This window comes from Manduca sexta, chromosome 21 (genome assembly GCF_014839805.1).
Source record: "Manduca sexta isolate Smith_Timp_Sample1 chromosome 21, JHU_Msex_v1.0, whole genome shotgun sequence".
In the NCBI taxonomy this organism is placed as follows: Eukaryota; Metazoa; Arthropoda; class Insecta; order Lepidoptera; family Sphingidae; genus Manduca; species Manduca sexta.
Genome location: NC_051135.1, coordinates 6,198,119 through 6,217,345, shown reverse-complemented (window position 1 = coordinate 6,217,345; position 19,227 = coordinate 6,198,119). Strand labels below are relative to the sequence as shown.

At 36.1% G+C, this 19,227-nt stretch overlaps 3 protein-coding genes across 3 annotated transcripts; 2 read left to right on the top strand and 1 right to left on the bottom strand.

The window, feature by feature from the left end:
- Nucleotides 1–281: 281 nt before the first annotated feature.
- On the bottom strand, nucleotides 282–2,371 carry LOC115445189 (glucosidase 2 subunit beta). The gene has a single exon (XM_030171385.2). It carries the CDS (start codon nucleotides 2,276–2,278, stop codon nucleotides 701–703), a length of 1,578 nt encoding a protein of 525 aa, XP_030027245.1. The 5' UTR covers nucleotides 2,279–2,371; the 3' UTR covers nucleotides 282–700.
- Nucleotides 2,372–3,069: 698 nt separating this feature from the next.
- LOC115453483 (splicing factor 3A subunit 3) lies at nucleotides 3,070–9,628 on the top strand. The gene is made up of 11 exons (XM_030182178.2): nucleotides 3,070–3,339; nucleotides 3,444–3,491; nucleotides 4,039–4,197; nucleotides 6,890–6,962; nucleotides 7,036–7,127; nucleotides 7,336–7,557; nucleotides 7,854–8,014; nucleotides 8,084–8,212; nucleotides 8,605–8,797; nucleotides 8,989–9,190; nucleotides 9,444–9,628. The coding sequence occupies exons 1-11, from the start codon at nucleotides 3,244–3,246 to the stop codon at nucleotides 9,575–9,577; spliced, it is 1,509 nt and encodes a 502-aa protein (XP_030038038.1). The 5' UTR covers nucleotides 3,070–3,243; the 3' UTR covers nucleotides 9,578–9,628.
- A 720-nt stretch (nucleotides 9,629–10,348) lies between these two features.
- Nucleotides 10,349–15,714, top strand: LOC115453482 (WD repeat-containing protein 36). The gene is made up of 8 exons (XM_030182177.2): nucleotides 10,349–11,440; nucleotides 11,618–11,787; nucleotides 12,040–12,276; nucleotides 12,808–12,990; nucleotides 13,305–13,500; nucleotides 13,904–13,982; nucleotides 14,718–14,880; nucleotides 14,995–15,714. Exons 1-8 carry the CDS (start codon nucleotides 10,497–10,499, stop codon nucleotides 15,696–15,698), a joined length of 2,676 nt encoding a protein of 891 aa, XP_030038037.2. The 5' UTR covers nucleotides 10,349–10,496; the 3' UTR covers nucleotides 15,699–15,714.
- Nucleotides 15,715–19,227: the final 3,513 nt, after the last annotated feature.

Genomic DNA, 19,227 nt, shown 5'->3' with positions numbered 1-19,227 from the left:
CACACTACATCATTATGAGATCAAGAATGATTTAGAAAACATATTTGATAAACTTTCACATGATTATCTTAATGTAATAGATTTAGTACGCAATAAATTAGGCGCAAACCTAAACAGTAACATCATGTTATTTCCTTATTACGTAGGTATTTAGGCTCCAAGTTCTATGACCTTCTGATCACAATAACTTTATTAGCTTATTAATGAAAGGAAGAACCGGGTAATTACTTTTACCAACTCTAAGGAAAGTGTGGAAAAATGAATAACAAATCAAACGTTGATCACTCACAATGTTTTGTTCTTACCATTCAAAATTTCTTTTACTTGAACTAAAACAGCCTTGTATTTGAGGAATGTGCAGACCATTACGATTTTTAAATACTTCAGTCTTAACTTCAAAAGATATTGCCAGATATTGTGCTACAAATGAAGTTTGCAAAGGAATTCATAATTTGTCACATCTGTGACTTATAATAAATAAAAAAAACTGTTAGGTAGTGTCAAGTTTCCTACTTATACTACTTATAAGTGAAAATCTACAGACATTAACATTATAGGAAATCAACATCACATATATTCTGACAATGAATTGAGACATACTGTCTTCATGGAAACAAATAGTGATTCTTGACTGAGTTAAAATTAGTTTATCTTAAGTGTTTAACACATTACAGAAGGTGTGAAGACACACTGAAATATTTCAAAGTTCATCATGTGAGGAGTGTTGTTGTGTTGGACTTGATTCATCACATGCAGCTGGAGTACTAAGTTCTATCTTATATTCACAGCGGAATGGTTCTGTTACAGACAGAATATTTGTTTCTAGGCCACAGTTGATGTTAACAGTGGTCATCCTGCTAGGACCATTCCAGCAAGCTACTCCATTAGTATACCTCATAGCAGAGTATTTATTGAGGTCTCCACCAGCCCATTCACCCCAGTTACCAAGGCCTATTTCCGCACCACCGTTCTTAGACTTTTGTGTAACTTTCTGGAACATGCACAGTTTATAAACATATTCTTTATCCTCATATTCGAAGCACTGGCCATCCAGTGTGGCATACTCCTGTTGTAGACCATAATCTTTCTCTAAGTTTTGTTTGATGTTTCTGATGTTTGATTCAATTTCTCTGACAGTGCGCTCTGCATCTGTGTATTGGCGGCGTGCCTCTGTGGCCTCATCAACAAGTTTTTGAGTTTCTTCATCATATGTGGAGGAATGTTCAGAATCTGATTCTTGCTCTTCATTATCCTCTTGTAGTTCTAAGTCACCGGCATCTTCCTCATTGCCTTCATATTCAGAATCCAGATCGGCTTGGTGTTCTTCAGCTTCTCCATCTACATCAGGATCCTTTTCTTCATCATCAGCAGGTTTGAACATACCTTGCTCCATCATTAACAATGGTTTCAGTAAAGGCCAGGTTGTTGTTACAAAGTTTTCTTTATCCATTTTCTCATGGCCTTCAAAGAAGAACTGTACTTCTTCCTCATCTACTTCACCATCCTTATTTTTATCAAATACATTAGCCACTTTTATCTCATCAACAGTTAACTCACCATCACTGTTAGAATCAAATCTTTCAAAATGTTCCATAGCTTCTTTGACTGTTTTCTCTCTCTCTTCTTCTAATTTCTTCTGTTTTTCTAGCTCTTCTGCTTCTCTATACACTTTAAGAGCATCATTTTCTTTGGCTTCTAGATCATTTTTAAGTGTTTCTTTTTCAGCCTTGATTTTCTCAGCCTCAGTTTTGTCATTCTCTAATTGAGACAACTGTTCTGCCATTTCATTTCGTTTTTTGTTACCTTTTTCTATAAGTTCTAATCTTAGATGGCCACCAGCTTTGTACAACTCGGCTAACCTTAGGGCTTCGGCCCTTGCTTCTTTGCCGAGTTCTTCACAAGTGTTGGAGCATATTTCAGGGTTGGCGTACTCATCGGTGCCATCACAACAGTCGCACACACCGTCGTTGACCCGCGAACTGGGAATATTCTGCGGCCGATGACCGGCGTTTGTACAATGGAAAACGCCATTTAGACAAGCCGAAGTGCCTGGCTCATCGCTACCGTCAAAGCAGTCGCAGTAATCGTCATTTACGTAACTGAAGGGTATAGTAATTGTTCCATCGAAGCAGGTGAAATCTTTTGTCGGCGAATATAAAGACGCTTTAGATAAAGATACACCTCGAGGTCTCGGCACATCAGATTGTGCGTATATTACGAAAGAACAAAATATCACACATATTGAATATAATTGATTGATCCATGTGGAATAGACCATTTTGTAATAAATATATTATAATATAAACACCGGTCACTTGCAAAATAGTAATGAACGACAGAGAACGTGTAGAAAAATGACAGCGCTGACGTTAACCAACCACAAGCAAGGAAATTTCTACGGCATAGTGTTGTACAATAAATAACGGATTACTGCTACGTTGTTTTGGGTTGTAGTAGTAGTTAAAGTAAGATTTTAAGTTAAGTTATTCAAATTTTAAAAACAGAACGTTTTTTATAACTCATTTACTTAGTATTTGATAGTTACTACAGATAGGTATAATGTTTCTTAGTTAAGTCAGGCTTATACAATGCGAATGGTATTCTGAAATGGAAAAAGTGGACATAGAAGCGCAGCCTTTTTATTATTGAACACCTCATAAGGTATTATTATAGCTTATACATTAAATGAATTGGGCAGTGAATGCAAGCCGTTATAATTTAGTTAGAGCTTTTTGAGGTTTGTATAGTAAAAACTAAATTTTAGTCGATTATAACAAAGAACGCCAGTACGTCCTTTTACCTCTATGATCATTAGTAGTCGTGTATGGTTTTTACTCAGTGTTGCCAAATTAGGGGTTTTATCTCAAATTTAGAGAGATATAAACTTCATCAGAGAAAATGTAGGTCCCCAAAATATTTAAGATGTAATTTTTTATTAAAACCTTAGAAATATTTTCCCGGATGTTTTATTCTCGAGTAACTACGTACTCTGTTATTCGAAATGAAGTTCATTTTTGGTGATATGATACAGCAAACAAATGGTATTACCGCAACGTCAAGATGACATTTATCATTTGTCAATCTGAATGCGATTTCTCGCGTTTTTTTTATGTCATTGGATGTTGTGGCTTGTGTTTTGCTAAAACTCATTTGAAAATAAAAGACTAGGACTTGAAATTAGACATAATATAAGATAATTTTTTCCACGAACATTATTTTACTTTGTTAATAGTCTCTAAAGTCATGGAGACAATATTAGAACAACAGCGGAGCTACCATGAGGAAAGGGAGAGGACCATGGACGCTATGGTGAAAGAAATCCTTCACAAAAAGACAGGCGTATGTATTATTAATAAATTTTTACGAACTCATATAATACATGAAGTAATCAAAGATTTTGTTCCAAGTTGCTAAACATTTTTATAACCATGTTTTATTTTCAGCACCGTGAAACTATTAACGGAGAGCATCGTCTGAAAAACTTACACGATGTAAGTTTTTAAATAATACCTCTTATTTATACTTTGTTTGAAAGTAACATCTCGTGTAGAACAAATCTATGATTGCTACCAATTATTGATCGCAATAATTGTGTTTTGAATATCTATTGAGACTCATATGTTAATACACACACACACACACAATCTCACGCATTTTATCCCCGAAGGGGTATGCAGAGGCGCAACCATGGCACCCACTTTTCGCCAAGTGTGTTCCGTCCCATGATGTGATAGGGGGCGAGCCTATCGCCATATCGGGCACAAATTCCAGACTCGGGCTGATACTGAGCAGAAAAACCCAAATATCACTTTGCCCGACCCGGGATTCGAACCCAGGACCTCAGAGCGCTGCCGTACCGCGCATGCAGTACAACTACGCCACCGAGGCATTACAATACAGTTGAGAATTACCTGGCCATTGTGTAACTTCATATGATGTAACTTTTTAATCAATGATTGTTTATGATTATCGCTAACAGCATTGATCCATCTAAATAAGGCTTCAGATGTGTATTTAGTAATGTATATATCTTTTCAGAGATATATAGAGTCTACCATAAGGCTTAAAGAGTTATATGAGGATAAAGATAGCCTCCGTAAAGAGGAGATTGCAGCTCTGTCGGGCCCAAATGAGTTTCAGGAATTTTATGCCCGGCTGAAACAAATCAAGGAATTTCATAGGAAACATCCTAATGAGGTAATTTGTCATCGGTTTTTATTATGCTTCAGTGGCAAAGAGTGACATTTTCCACAAGGGAACTTACCACAGCGTGTTACTAATAGTATGCATATATAATATGGTCTGTAAGTCATTCAAATGATAATTAGATTTTACATAAGTTATGGACGGGAAGCTGGCAGGAATTGAGTTACAGGGAAACTTCTCCGCTGTTATGCATATATTGTATGGTATTTATATTCACTCAGTTCACAGTTTATACCTTAGTTCAATAGTCTATTCTAAACCAGGGATGTTATGGAGCTCCGTAACCATAACCGAAACTATCGGATATCCGAAATAAAAATATATCCGTAACCGTAACCGTATCCGATATAAAAATTTCGGATAAGTTACGGATAATATGTTCCGACAGGTTTTTGTTTCACCGCTCACGCGCCACGTGAATCTTGTATAGTTTGTTTGTTATTTTTAGATGTAACATAACCGTTTTTTTTTTTAACACGGGGAAATACGTTTATGGATTTCTGCCGGACTCGCCGGTATAAACTGTCCTAGTGACTAAAACCCCGCCATTCGACTTTCACTCCTTAATATCAATGGTCGCGGGGTGCGCAAGTGCATGCAACCGCAACTTTCGCAGGATTCGGCTCTTGGGCAGAGCCTCTCACCATCCAAGGAATGGGACCTTGGTAAAATCATACGAGGCATCTAATATAGCAGGCAAGCCTTGAGCATCATTTACCCGATATCGGGGTACCCGTCCGCCACCTAAAGCGAAGCTTAGGGAGGTCGGAGGTCGTCTCTCCGACGTCTGCTGCGAAAGGGAAGTCCTATAGAACGCTCCCTTTCTCACCGCCGCCTCTTTGGCGGACATGACTTGTTCACAAAAAGTGGCAACGGAGTTCCAATCATCTTCATTCTCGACCATGGCTGCCACAACTGTCGTAAGCGACAAGTTGCCGCCCACAGTCGTGAGTAAATTTTGGCGCAGTGAATCCCATGCACGACAAACGGCCAAAGTGTGCAGAGCCCAGTTTTCTTCGCACTTACAATGATGACACCCTGGTGTCGGCTGTCGACGAATCCTACACAGGTACTTCTCGAAGCATCCGTACCCGAAAGTATCTGTGTCGTTCTAAAGGTCAAACTGCCATGCCGCTTCCAAAGATATTCCGCGAATATCGGCCGAATGGCTTCAATTGTCACCGTACCAAAACTATTATGTTCTAGGCGTTGTTCCCATTCTGCCTCTAATTGTTGGAGCCGAGTTTTTTCATTAGCAACTTCTTGGGGCGCTGGTTTAAAGCCCCGTGCAAGCAACATCTCGTGCCACAGATACAATGACGCAAAAGTCTTCGCCTCTAAATTCCAAGGGGGAAATCCGGCCAGAAGGCAGGCCGCCTCGTAGGAGATCGTACGATACCCTTTGATAGCCCTGACGGCCATCGCTCTTTGTAGTCTTGGCAATACTACAATGTTGCGGGCTGTCAGGTGATCAGCCCACTGGTGCCCCGTATAGGGCCATAGACCGTACGACCCCTGCGTAAAGCTTCCGGCAGGCGGAGTTACGCCCTCCAAGATTAGGCAGAGGCGCGCAAGCGCCGCTGCGGTGCTCATAAGCTTGGGGGCGAGCCGCTGGAAGTGTTTTATGAATGCACCTCGCAACACCCAATCGTATCCAATGTTTCACAGCAGAGGTCCTAAGATTGATCCCTGTGGAACACCGCATACCATGTCATGCCGCTTCTACCCCTCGCGGACGGGAAAGGTGATATTTCTTTCCGTCAGGTAAGCCTCAACAATGCGGCATAGGTAAGTTGGCACTTCATGGTATTGAAGTGCTTCCCTTATGCAACTCCAAGGCAAATAGTTAAAAGCGTTAGCGATATCAAGAAAAACCGCTAACATAACCAGCTCAGCCATCGAGCTTCGACTAAGAAGACTTTTCTCTACCTTTCTCCAGCGAGGCCAATATCCGCGATTTTGGAAATCGGGAAAATTGGTCTTGTTGAGGAAAGAAGGGCGCGCTGTTGATTCTCCGTCAGCTTACCGCCCAATAGTTCTGTTGGGCGAGGTGGGCAAGCTCTTTGAACGAGTTATTGCGAAAGGCCTTGTTCAGCATTTGATGGAGATAGGGCCGTAGCTTGGCATGGTAACATAACATAACCTAACTCATAAATAGTATTTTTTTTTCATTTGAGAGTAGGTAGGTACTTAATTTAATAAAGTGAAGGAAAAGTGTTGTGTTACGTACTAAATTGATTTATAAGAACAAAATGCGTCCATCAAGTTAAAGGTTATTTTGCAAAATGTAAACAGTGTGATAAAAACTTTTCACGGAAAGGAGGTGGCACTACTTCACTGAAACTTCATCTCAAATTAAAACACAGAGGTTTTCCGAACACCCATGTCTCCGAATTAGTTCATCGATAATGAATAATCGACTATGACGACGAACTATAGTTAGTAATCGTCGCCCTACTGTATTACATAATATTTTTATTTTACTTTAATCTTATATCCGTAACCGAAACTATCCGAAACTACCGGATAATCCGAAATAATTACATATCCGTAACCGTATCCGAAACCGATATAATTTTATTCCGATATCCATATCCGAAATTGCATATCCATAACATCCCTGTTCTAAACTATGTGAATGTTATATAGTTATAAAGTTTTCTTATTAAATTTCTTTTTCTAGATTTGTGTGCCAATGTCGGTAGAATTTGAAGAATTAGCAAATATTAGAGAAAATCCAGCTGAAGACTATACTGGTAAGATTCATATTTTCTTTAGGTGCAGTATATTTAGTTTTTAATGATGTTAATAAAGGTTATATTATTGCAGTTCCTGTAGAGTTTACTGATGAAGAAGGATATGGTAAATATTTAGATTTACATGAATGTTATGAGAAATATATAAATCTTAAAGGAATTGAGGTGAGTTTGTGTATTAGAAATACCTTTAGAACAAAGTTCCCTATATTTGATATAAATTATGACTGGCTTGCTTCTTATCTGTAGCTTGTTTATGTGCTTTTCAAAAAAAAATGTGTTCAATAGGAGTCTTATTCACTAAAACTCGCTTCCCCTTTTATCTAACATTACAATTATGTATGCAAGAATAACATAAAAAAATATTTTACAGAAAGTGGACTACATTACATACTTAAGCATTTTTGATCATCTATTTGACATTCCTCGTGAGCGTAAAAACAGTGAATACAGGAACTACATAAGGGCTCTGCTCACATATTTAAAAGACTTTGTAAGCAGAGTTAAGCCTCTTCAAGACCAAGCGCAAGAAATGGCTATAGCACACCAGGAGTTTATGAAGCAGTGGGAAGCAGGCACATTCCCAGGATGGCCGGTATGACTGTTCTAGATTTTAATTTTAATATGTGCAGAGGTTTTACTTTTAATTTAATGGGTTGGACTTGCAACAAAAAGTATTATGTAAAATGCAACAAAGTATTATGTAAAGTATAACAAATGGGTAATAATTATTGGAAATGCTTGAAAAATGAAGTTACTTAAAAATCCATCAATACATTTTTTTTACAATCAATTGCATATTCATAAAAAAATGTTTACTAAATGAGGCAGCAATAAATTTTATGGCATACATAAATTTTATTTTATGCAATTTTTTATTTTGTCTTGTAGAAAGAAACCGGTGGAGCCCTCACTAATGTTGGTGCTCACTTAGATCTTTCAGCATTCTCGTCTTGGGAAGAGCTGGCTTCTCTCGGATTGGATAGATTGAAATCAGCTCTAATGGCTCTTGGGTTGAAATGTGGTGGTACATTAGAAGAAAGAGCACAGAGGTAAGTCAAAATCTTCACTCTTGCAAAATTAATGCATTTGAATATTTACTAATGTTGAGATTTTTTTAGGTTGTTTAGTACGAAAGGGCAGACAGCATTAGATAAATCACTTGTCGCAAAGAAAGGAGGAAATAAAGCCAAGGCCTCTACTCAGCAAAGGCATAAGGATATTGCAGCCATTGAAGCTCAAGTTTACAGGTAGTGATGACATCCATAAGTTACATTATAATGTCTATATGAATACACACAAATTATTCATAACATAAATGTATTATGTATGTGATTTTGAAAGCATTATTAACGAAATAGATAGATAAAATTTCTTGATGGATAAGGCTCAAAAGTATGCTATTTTATCCAGTATTGTATGAAATATGTCCATGGAAAAGTTTAAAATGTACTAGGTACATAATGGTTAAACAAATTATAATTAAAAAAAAATAAATGAAAAAATGTAACTAAAATGAAATAAATCACTTTTTGTGGCCGCAACGCTATGCTATGAATATGAATGATATGATGATAAATAATGATATGAATTTTTTGTAACAATTTCATTCGAAATCTCAACAAATGTTGCATATATTCAGGTTCGCGACTATAGTGAGCAACACGCGCGTGGCGACGGTTGAGAACGTGACGCGTCGTGCGGCGCGTGCGGCCGGCGAGCGGCGCGACGACTCCGGCGACGAGAGTGACGCCTCCGCCGCGCCCGACGTCGACTCCGACGACGACGAGGTGCCATACAACCCCAAGAACTTGCCGCTGGGGTGGGATGGGAAGGTTTGTACCTTAATTGTATTAGATATATCTAGATATTACACAAAAAAAATCTTAGAATATTTGCTATGACGTATTTTGGACATATAAGTGTCTGTCTGGCTTTGGGAACATGGTTCAGTAAAGTAATAAGCATAAATAATAAAGTTAGAGATGCCGCTATTTTATATGATTTATAATTTATTTTTTGGCAGCCTATCCCATACTGGCTGTACAAACTTCATGGTCTGAACATAAGCTACAATTGTGAAATTTGCGGTAACTACACCTACAAGGGGCCCAAAGCGTTCCAGCGCCATTTCGCTGAGTGGCGACATGCTCACGGCATGCGCTGTCTCGGCATTCCGAACACGGCTCACTTTGCCAATGTCACACAAATTGAAGATGCACTGGCATGTAAGTATATTTGGAACGATATACATGACTTATGAAGAATTTAAGTACAATAAATTTATTGCCATAAAGCAAGGGGTACTGCTATAATGGGTATTGATACCTACATTAAATTATTTTCTACATGTTTTCTGGTCTATGTATGCGATAACATTCTACATAGTCAATTTATTTATTAAATATCCAATTTAAAATTATTATATTCCTTATTTTCTTATAATCTTGATTAAACTAAGTCTAAAAACGTTATTTTCAGTGTGGGAGAAAATAAAACAACAAAAGGAAAATGAACGGTTCGTAGCTGAAAACGACGAGGAATATGAGGATTCTCAAGGAAATGTTGTTAATCGAAAAACCTTCGAAGATTTGAAGCGACAGGGACTTCTGTAGAATTATATTTTTAAAATAATGTGCTACAATAAATATTAGTAATGAAGCGGCTGTATATTATTTTTATTTCATTATTGTAATGGGCGTACTGGAAGAAGAAATTCGTGGAATCTATTCGCAAAATCATTCACGCAACCCGCAATCATTTATGCACCCCAATATGACTTCGTATTCAACTTCCAAAAAAGCAACCTCCAGCATTTACAAGATGACAAGATGTCATAAGACCGATGGCTTGCATGCATGCATGTATAAATTGAATGTCAAGAGCCACGTAAACTCACGAGACGAAAAATTGTTAACAACCGCATTTTTACCATAACGCAGCAGTGGACAGCATTATTGGGTTCTACTTTGGAAGATATTTAAGAATTTGTACAACAACGGTGTACCCATCCAAAAAAAACACTAAAATTTCCGATATTTTTCCATGGTGATTTTTTTGTACTCCAATACAACTTTTAATATTTATTTATTTTTTTATTTTGACTACTTGCTTATTACGTATAATATTTTTCTAGTAAGCCGCCGCTATAATAATTCCATTCTCCATCTCCAAAGTGCCCTTAGATCTACTGGCGTATTCCAATGAGTAAATCAGAGAAAATTATGGTGTAAGCGTATTCTACTTTGAGAAACGCTGACTTACCCACATAGCCTTTGGCCCTCAGAACAATTGCTTGTTATTCTGAGCTTTAGCCTGAGGCTCTAGCTTTAGCCAATCAAACATAACTATAATCTGTGCAATATGTTGTCACTTGTCAAACGCCAATGTCATGTCAGTATCTGTCAAATATACAATAACAAACACGCATGTCGTAGTTCACTATTTTGTATTCATGGTTTATTTGTGTTTCAAATATTTTTCTAGTTTAAAATCTAGGAGTTGATAACTATACATAATTACTACAATATAAAAATGGCAGAGAAAACGAGTAGTCGAATATTTAAGGGGTCAAGAGTTTTAGGTTATGTTAGTACACATGTGCCGTTTGTGGCAAGATTTATAAAAAGAAGAGGTGAAACTTTACTATGTACTAGTGTTGGAAAGTGGTTTCATACTTATGGGTGTGATAAATTTCGATTACTGAGCGTAAGTGGCGAACACCCAGGGCCTATAACATGTATGGCCGGTGACAATTTTCATGTCTATACAGGGAGTGAGAATAACATTTATGCATGGAGAAGAGGCTGCGAGCTGAAACACGTGTATAAAGGGCATAATGCAGCCATTAAGTTCATATTTCCGTTCGGCCCACATTTAATTTCAATAGATGAAGACAATGTATTGAAAATATTTGACATTAAAGAAGAAACACAGTATTTAGAGTTGAGTTTTGAAGCAGAGCATTTCCAAATTTCAACAATGTGTCATCCCCCAACATATTTAAATAAAGTATTACTTGGGAGCATCCAGGGTCAGCTACAATTATGGAATTTACGTACATCAAAATTGGTTTACACATTCAGTGGTTGGGGATCGCCGGTAATTGTTACTGAGCCGGCACCGGCCGTCGACGTCGTGGCTATAGCTCTGGGAAACCGGAAAATAATTTTACACAACTTGAAATTTGATCAGAGTGTCATGGATTTTGTACATGACTGGGGGAGTGTTAGTAGCCTATCGTTCAGGATGGATGGTGCTCCTGTAATGGTCACAGGTAGCAGTGCGGGTCATATTGTCATGTGGGACTTGGAAGAGAGGAGGGTTATGTCACAAGTCCAGTCGGCACATTTTGGCCGTATAGTTGGCATGCAGTGTCTTACATCTGAGCCACTAATGGTGACCAACTCAGAGGACAATTCATTGAAGTTATGGATCTTCGACATGCCTGACGGTGGAGCAAGACTCTTGAGAAAGAGGTCAGTAATCAAAAAGAAAATTTTGATTTTAATGTTTTATTTTTTTAATTTGGTAATAATCTAATTGAAAATGAAATAATGTTGTGTATTAAAATTGCCTTATTTTTTCTAAAATAATATTATCATTTTATTATAAATGAAATTTGTTTTTAATAATATCTATTATCTACTTTGTAGGGAGGGCCATGCATTACCGCCTAACATGGTGAGCCATTGTGAGCCGACAGGAAACAATCTCCTGGTTGCTGGCAGTGACAGCAGCCTGCATATTATGAACACTGTTTCGGAAACATTTAATAAAAGTCTTGGCAAAGCTTCTCATAACAGGAAAGCTACTAAGAAAAAAAGTAAGAAAAATCATTAATAAAATTCATAAAAAAATATTTATATCACACACTTATCAAAAGATATTGCTTTTATAGTAAATTTAATATTTTTGTATTATTTATATTCATGTATTCATGTTACTATTCATTACTAGCACACATTTTTTCTCATAAATTTAAGTGCTGTTTTCATAATATATAACAATAATAAAAACAAAAATATAAATTTACTATTAAAACATAATACATAAAATTGATCTTTTTTTATTTCAGAGAGATTTGAATTTGACCGTCTTATTTTGCCACCAATCACAAAGTTAAGCTCTTGCATGCAAAGGGACAAACAGTGGGACAGCATAGCTTCTTTGCACAAAGACATGTATGTGGCAACAACGTGGTCATACCACAAAATAAAGATGGGTGAACATAAGTTAAAACCTCCGGAAATCAACAAAGGAGTCTCCGCAACTTGTCTGACTGTAACCCACTGTGGGAACTTTGTGATTATTGGTAAGTTTAAATTTTTTTTGTTCATATTTATTTATCACTGCATTCATTAGTAAATAGCAACAGTGACATACTAGCTTCGATTCCTAGATTTACAATTAAATTTGTGGAAGATATATCAATGTAAAATCACTAAATGCAAAAACTTTCTAATAGAGTCTCAGAATTAATAAACTCATTAATAAATTTGTGTGGTAAACAAAATCCATGTTATGCACATATAGATATTTATAATATAGAATACTATGTGTTGCTCGTGGCTTTTCTCGCTATAAAACAACCCTAAAGCACTGTATAACGTCTGTGCCATCCAGTTACAAAATCAGATTAAAAATATTCATTATTTCCTATAGGTGCAAATTACTGGGGTAAAATGTCTATGTAGTAATTCAGCACAGGTTCTACCACTGTGTCAAATTTAATCTAAATCCATTCAGTTGTTTCTGCATTTACTTGAACAATCATACAAATATTTTCACAAACTTTCACATTTAGATTGTAAGATAAGAAGTAAGATTATAATATTTTTTGTAGGTTACACTGATGGTCAGGTACATAAATTTAACATGCAATCTGGAATACACAGAGGTCATTATGGAAAAGCTAAGAAGAATGCACATAAAGGTGCTGTCCGTGGAGTGGAAACTGACATCTGCAACCAGAGAGTGATCACAGCTGGAGCTGATGAGAAGCTTAAGTTCTGGCATTTTAAAAATGGTATTTATTCTATAATTATTGTTTTTGTGCTTATTTGTTGAAATTGTGCATTTTTTTTAATTTTAAAATTCCAATCAATTCTGGCTGGCATTTGGTTACCAAATAGTCAATAAGAGATATGGCATATTATTTGAAATGCCACTATGGCTCTGATATCCTTTTTTTCTTTGTGTAAAATGATTGCACTATGAACATGCCAGCTTTCTCTACACACATACCACACTTTCTTCTTATCTGGTACAGTCACCAGCAACTTCTATGGTTTTATGAATTCCAACATTTTATATGACATTTCATAATATAATTCATTACAGGTGATGCACCATATCATGTGATGAGATTAGAAGAGTCGGTGACAATGACAAAGTGCCACAGGGACAGTGCACTGTTGGCCCTCGCGAATGAAGACTTCACCATTACCCTTATAGATATTGACACCATGAACATTGTAAGGAAGTTTGAAGGTCACACTGGGAAAATTAACGATATCGCCTTTGATTCTCAGAGCAGGTAAATTATCTTTTAAACTTTTTCCAATGTCCCAACTTTATGTCAATACATAATATGTACACAAATTGTATAATTAGTTCATGAAAAGTTGCAATATCATATATTTTAACCTGTTTTATTTCTTCAATTCTATAATTTTATGAGGGGTAAGCAACATGCCTTTTCACGCATTTTGCACAAACGTATTTGATATAGTTTCTGCGGCCGGTATACTGATATCTACTTACTCCAGGAAATCTTAAAAAAATCCTTTTTTTTTTTAAATGCACAAATTTTATAGCGTCGTCCGACTTGGAAAGTTAATCCAGGAGCTGTCTTTAGTTTATACATGCTGTTGATATCACCAAGGAAGTAACCATCATCAAACAATTGATCAATATTTATGTAACCAAATTGTCCACAGATGGCTTGTCAGTACATCTATGGATTGCACTGTTTGTACGTGGGATATACCTAGTGCTCAACTAGTTGATATATTCTCGGTAAATATTTTGTCACATTCGGTTAAGAGTCACAGTAACTAATAATATTTTAGGCATTATCTATATATCTATATACTATTATATAAAGCTGAAGAGTTTGTTTGTTTGTTTGAACGCGCTAATCTCAGGAACTACAGGTTCAAACTGAAAAAACGCTTTTTGTGTTGGATAGCCCTTTGTTCGTGGAGTGCTATAGGCTATATATCATCAAATAGGAGCGTAGCAGTAATGAAACATGTTGCAAAAACGGGGAAAATTTATTAGTTTTGAGAGCTTCCGTTGCGTGCGCTGCGTTAACGGTTAAAGTTATGCATCAATGATGTATGACGGGATTGTTCCTCTTAAAAAGTTCTACAAAAATATATTATAAAACAAAGTCCCCCGCTGTATCCATTTGCCTGAATGTGTTAAACTCAAAAACTACCCAACGTATTAATATGAATTATGGTATGGACGCAGTTTGAGACCCTGGGAAGAACATAGACTCCCGGGAAAATATATAGCGTGACTTTTATAACGGAATATTTTAGCCCGAAAAACTTTATAACGCGGGCGGAGCTCCGGGCAAAAGCTAGTATAATATATAATGTAATACTTTAAGAGTCACAGTAACTAATCATATTTTAGTCATAGACCTTCAGGGCTTTCCGAAAACTATTGCGGAAGTGCTAATCTTGACACGTCCAAGTAAAAATAGATAATATTTCTAAGCGTTAATTATGTATTTACTTTCAGTTGGAACAACCGTGTACGTCTTTGAGTATGTCACCAACTGGCGATTACTTAGCGACAACGCATATCAACGAACTGGGCGTGTTCCTCTGGGCTAACAAACTGTTGTACGATAGAATATTCTTGAAACCAATTGATAGAAATGCTGTTGATATTCCTAAATTGAGTGAGTGTATTATATTTACATGTCTGCTATGATGCTATGCTTAAGATATAAGGTAATAAATAAATTTTAGTAGGCCTGTAGTTACAAGTAGTTAAATGTCAATTTTTTTTACAGAATTACCAAGCACGGCTCCAGAAAAACCAGATATAGACGACATAGGTGTTATAGATCTAGGTGAAGAGCCTGAATACAAATCCCCTGAACAAATTAGCCAAGAACTTATCACCTTGTCCGACCAACCGACGTCAAGGTGGCTCAATCTGCTCAATTTGGATATTGTTAAGAAACGGAATAAACCGAAAACACCACTGACGGTGCCAAAATCAGCCCCGTTCTTTTTACCCACAATTCCGAGCTTGGAACTTGAATTTGATTTGGAGAAAGACAATGATGGCAGCGATACAAAGTTGTTAATACCGGAATCTTTATCGACACTCAGCGCGTTTGGTAAGAAATTAATGAAATGCGAAAGTGATGAAGATTTTGAAAAGTGTACAGTTAAATTGAAAAGTCTATCGCCGGCTGCGATTGAGGCCGAAGTCAACAGCATGGGACCAGATGTTGGCGGCTCAATAGAACTCATGAAGCAATTCCTCATAATGTTAAATGTAATGTTGAACAGTAATAGGGACTTTGAATTAGCGCAGTCGTATTTAGGTTTATTCTTAAAGACACACACGAAAGTGGTCTCCCAAGTTGAAGAGTTGAGAAATTCACTGAACACTATCGAAGAAACGGCGTCGCTGGCGTGGGCTAAACTGCAAAATGAGTTGCTGTATGACATTTGTATAGTAAAAGCGTTAAAAGAAATGCAATAAATACTATTCAGTTAAATTGTTTTTTACTTAAAAGCAATTAGCACAGTTTGTGTGCTTAACACCCAAATAATAATTAATTTTGTGTCATGTCATAATATGTAAAATTTAGAGATGATCCAGAGATTGTTACTCCTTGGAAATAAGATACAAGTTTCAAACTTACTAATATTGCGTTTTTGATTTAGTAAATAATTTCTTGGATGCATCAGTGACGCTTTGTATTGTGTAGGCGTTACATCGTATTTGCAACATGCGGGAAAAAGTGTTGCGTCGCTTCCACTTTGGAGTGGAATGAGCGATAGAAGTTTATTTGGCAGCTCTTTAATTTCATAATTGATAGGGCATCCCTACTATTTACGTATATTTCTTTCGCTAACTACAATTGTTGAGTTGATTATGATATCTTTAAAAAATACATTTCATAGTTTACGTGATGTTTATAAAGGATCCCAAATATAAAATTTTATCAACTGATTGCAATACCTTTGCAAAGGATGCCCTTTGTCCAAAAAGATATTACAGAAAAAAATGTTATATAGATATGTAAATAACAATTCACAGATTTAGTAGTCTGAAATCTATTTACCTACGAGAATGGTGGGATATAAAAAATAAATATGCCAGAAAAGGAATGTGGCCACATAGTATCTTGCAAAGAAGAAAAATCGAATCCTTGGGGCAGGAGCACTCGCAACAATAGAACATAATAGATGATTCCACCTCATTGTGAACGGTGAATAAGTGGTTTTTTATGGAAGTCGATGCGTGTAATCTCCTCTACGGAATAATACTTTGGAAAAACACATCTGTATTGCATTTCTATCGAATTTGTTGACAAATATAAATAGCCGACTCTTTCAGTGCTCTGTATTTGAATGCCAGCTATTGTTTAGTGTTTCACCTGCGCTGAAATCGAAATATACCTCAGCAATTAATCTATTCGAGAATAAAGAGAATTCCGTTTTAATACTAACTGAAATTTAGCTTATAGGCTTAACGAGGACAGAGAGTGATAAATGTATTGTAGGTAGGTTTGAATTAATAGCGAAGAATGTTTTTATTTCTTTTTAAATTAGCTGATATTAAATCATGCAAATTTCTGCCAGGGAGTTATACTTACAGATATTTCCAGGATGTCCTTTTGCAACTAAGATATTCAAAATATTTAGTTAAAGTTAATTACTATTTATAGTATGCTGTTAATTGTGAGGTTCTAGGTTGTAATTTCGCGGATGGCAATTAAACTGTGTGGCAGCTTTATATTGCAATAAAATCATCTTCCTTGTTTCACCGAAGTTGGGCTAGAATAAAAAAGTTAAAAACACGATAGTACTTATAAAATGAAATATAAAAACAAATTATTAAAATAATATTATCATAATAGTAGGGACTAATTGAATGCTTCGGTGGCTTAGTGGTATTACGGTACGAGCCCAGTGGTGAGGCCTCAGTTCTGATCCAAGGTCGGGCAATGATATTGCGGATGTCTACTCAGTATCAGCCCAGGGATTGGAATTTGTGCTCGATATGGTTATAAACTGGCACCTATCACTGGGGCAGAGTAGGTACGCACGGCAGAAAGTAGGTGCACTAGTTGCGCCTCTACTTACCCCTTCAGAGATAAAAAGGCGTTAGTATCTATGTGTGTTTGTAGGTAGTAGGTATGTTGACGAGGCCCTATTCCATCCACGGGGGGAAATCCGTCTTTTTGCAATTAAGGCCGTTGTAATCGAAAGACTACTTTGATAGCCGTATAGGTACAATAAGGGATTTTTCGACTCATATCTTATCAACTTTGATGGCTATCAAAGATGCCTTTCAATTTATTAAGAACTTTAATTAGAATGGTCATAATTGCAATAGATTGGGTATGCCTCCGTAGACAGAATATGTCCCTTGAATATATCTAGATATCATAAAAAGAACTAAAATAAATAATAGGTCTCAATCTATCTGTGAATTCTTACTACCGAGTTACTAGCCTCTTCTCGTTATACGACTGTAAATGGTGTACGACGCTCCGCCAGTACTTTAAAGCTTTGTTAAAAAACTTGAATAGGTTCACGAAATAATCTGTTTTTAACTTTTCTAAACATGTTGTCAGATAACAGAACGTGACAGGCCGTTTATTGAATGCAGAAAAGCAAAAAATAATGTTCAGTAGATACATGATTATTGTAATAAAAAAAAAAACAAATTTCAATCTATAACAAATTGAAAAGTGCGCTAATCCAAAAAATACGCTTATAGGAACCTACATTACTTCTGAATGCTTTTTATGTGTGTAAAATTGTGTACGCCGAAAAAGTTTTTCAAGCGGGCGAAGCCGCAGATAAAACCCTAGTAATGAATATAATAGTGTCTCCTAAACACTTTTTTGATCAACAAAATACTTTTTTTGTTGGTTTTTCTAACACTAGTTATTGTAGGGAGTTGTAAAAACTTTTTAAATCGTTTCTGCGTCATGCATTTGAAAGTTTGTTGTACCGATACTGTATTGGAGTCGCCTATCGGCAGATGCAACAAGGTGCTTATGAGTAAGACTGTACACTAGACATTATCCTACTTATTTCGAGCTAGTCATTAAATAATACCTCTGCATTATGTATGACATAGTAGCCAGTGTAAGTACTGGACATAAGTAATAAGACTTAATATCTCATGTCTCAGGATGGCGAGCGCAGTGGAATACCAAACAATACTTTGTAATTTAAGGTGTTGGATAGTTTCTGTTGTTTATGGGTGGTCGTATCGCTAACCATTAGGGGAACGGAAAGCTGGTTCGTCATTCAAAGAAAAATAATGTATTAGCCCAATGCTGTACATGACCCCTATTATTACTGAGTTTCGGATAAAATGAATATTAATAGTATGAAATGATTGTTTTACATTTAAATATAAGGTTTTATATTTTGGCTTCGTCTATTGGAGTAATAATAATAATATTTGAAATCCATATATTAATACGTGAAGAAAAAATTTGTATCGCTTTTTAAGCTCATTGCGCGTACGGAGAAGTGTGAAAATAAAGTTCATATAGAGAAATGCAGAAAAATAAAACATATGTTTAATATAAATAAAAAATAAATTAAATTCGAAGGTTTAATTTTGACCACTGGACATCATCAGAATGTATAAAACAGTAAAAGGATTTTTAAATTTAAGAAATAAAATATTCCTGTTATCGCAAGCAATATTTAGTTTCATGATTAATACCACTTACGTCTTTACTAATATTTTCTGAAGCTGTCTGATTATTTTCTGTGCCATTAAAAAACAGTCATCAAATTTCTTGTTTCATATTATAACATCAGCGTAATTATTATTTGAGGCAAAGCCATTCAACTATAGGTTAATTTTGTAGGCTATAATATTATAATACCTTTTAATGAACCGACAAGAAGGCTTCATTAGAAAATTTTCTGTCATTAATTCATATTTATGATAGACGCTGCAATTTTTCTTCTTGAGCGAGTTCCGTTTGTTTGCCGTTGATCCGCACGGGGTCTTTGTGGCGTTTATTGAATAT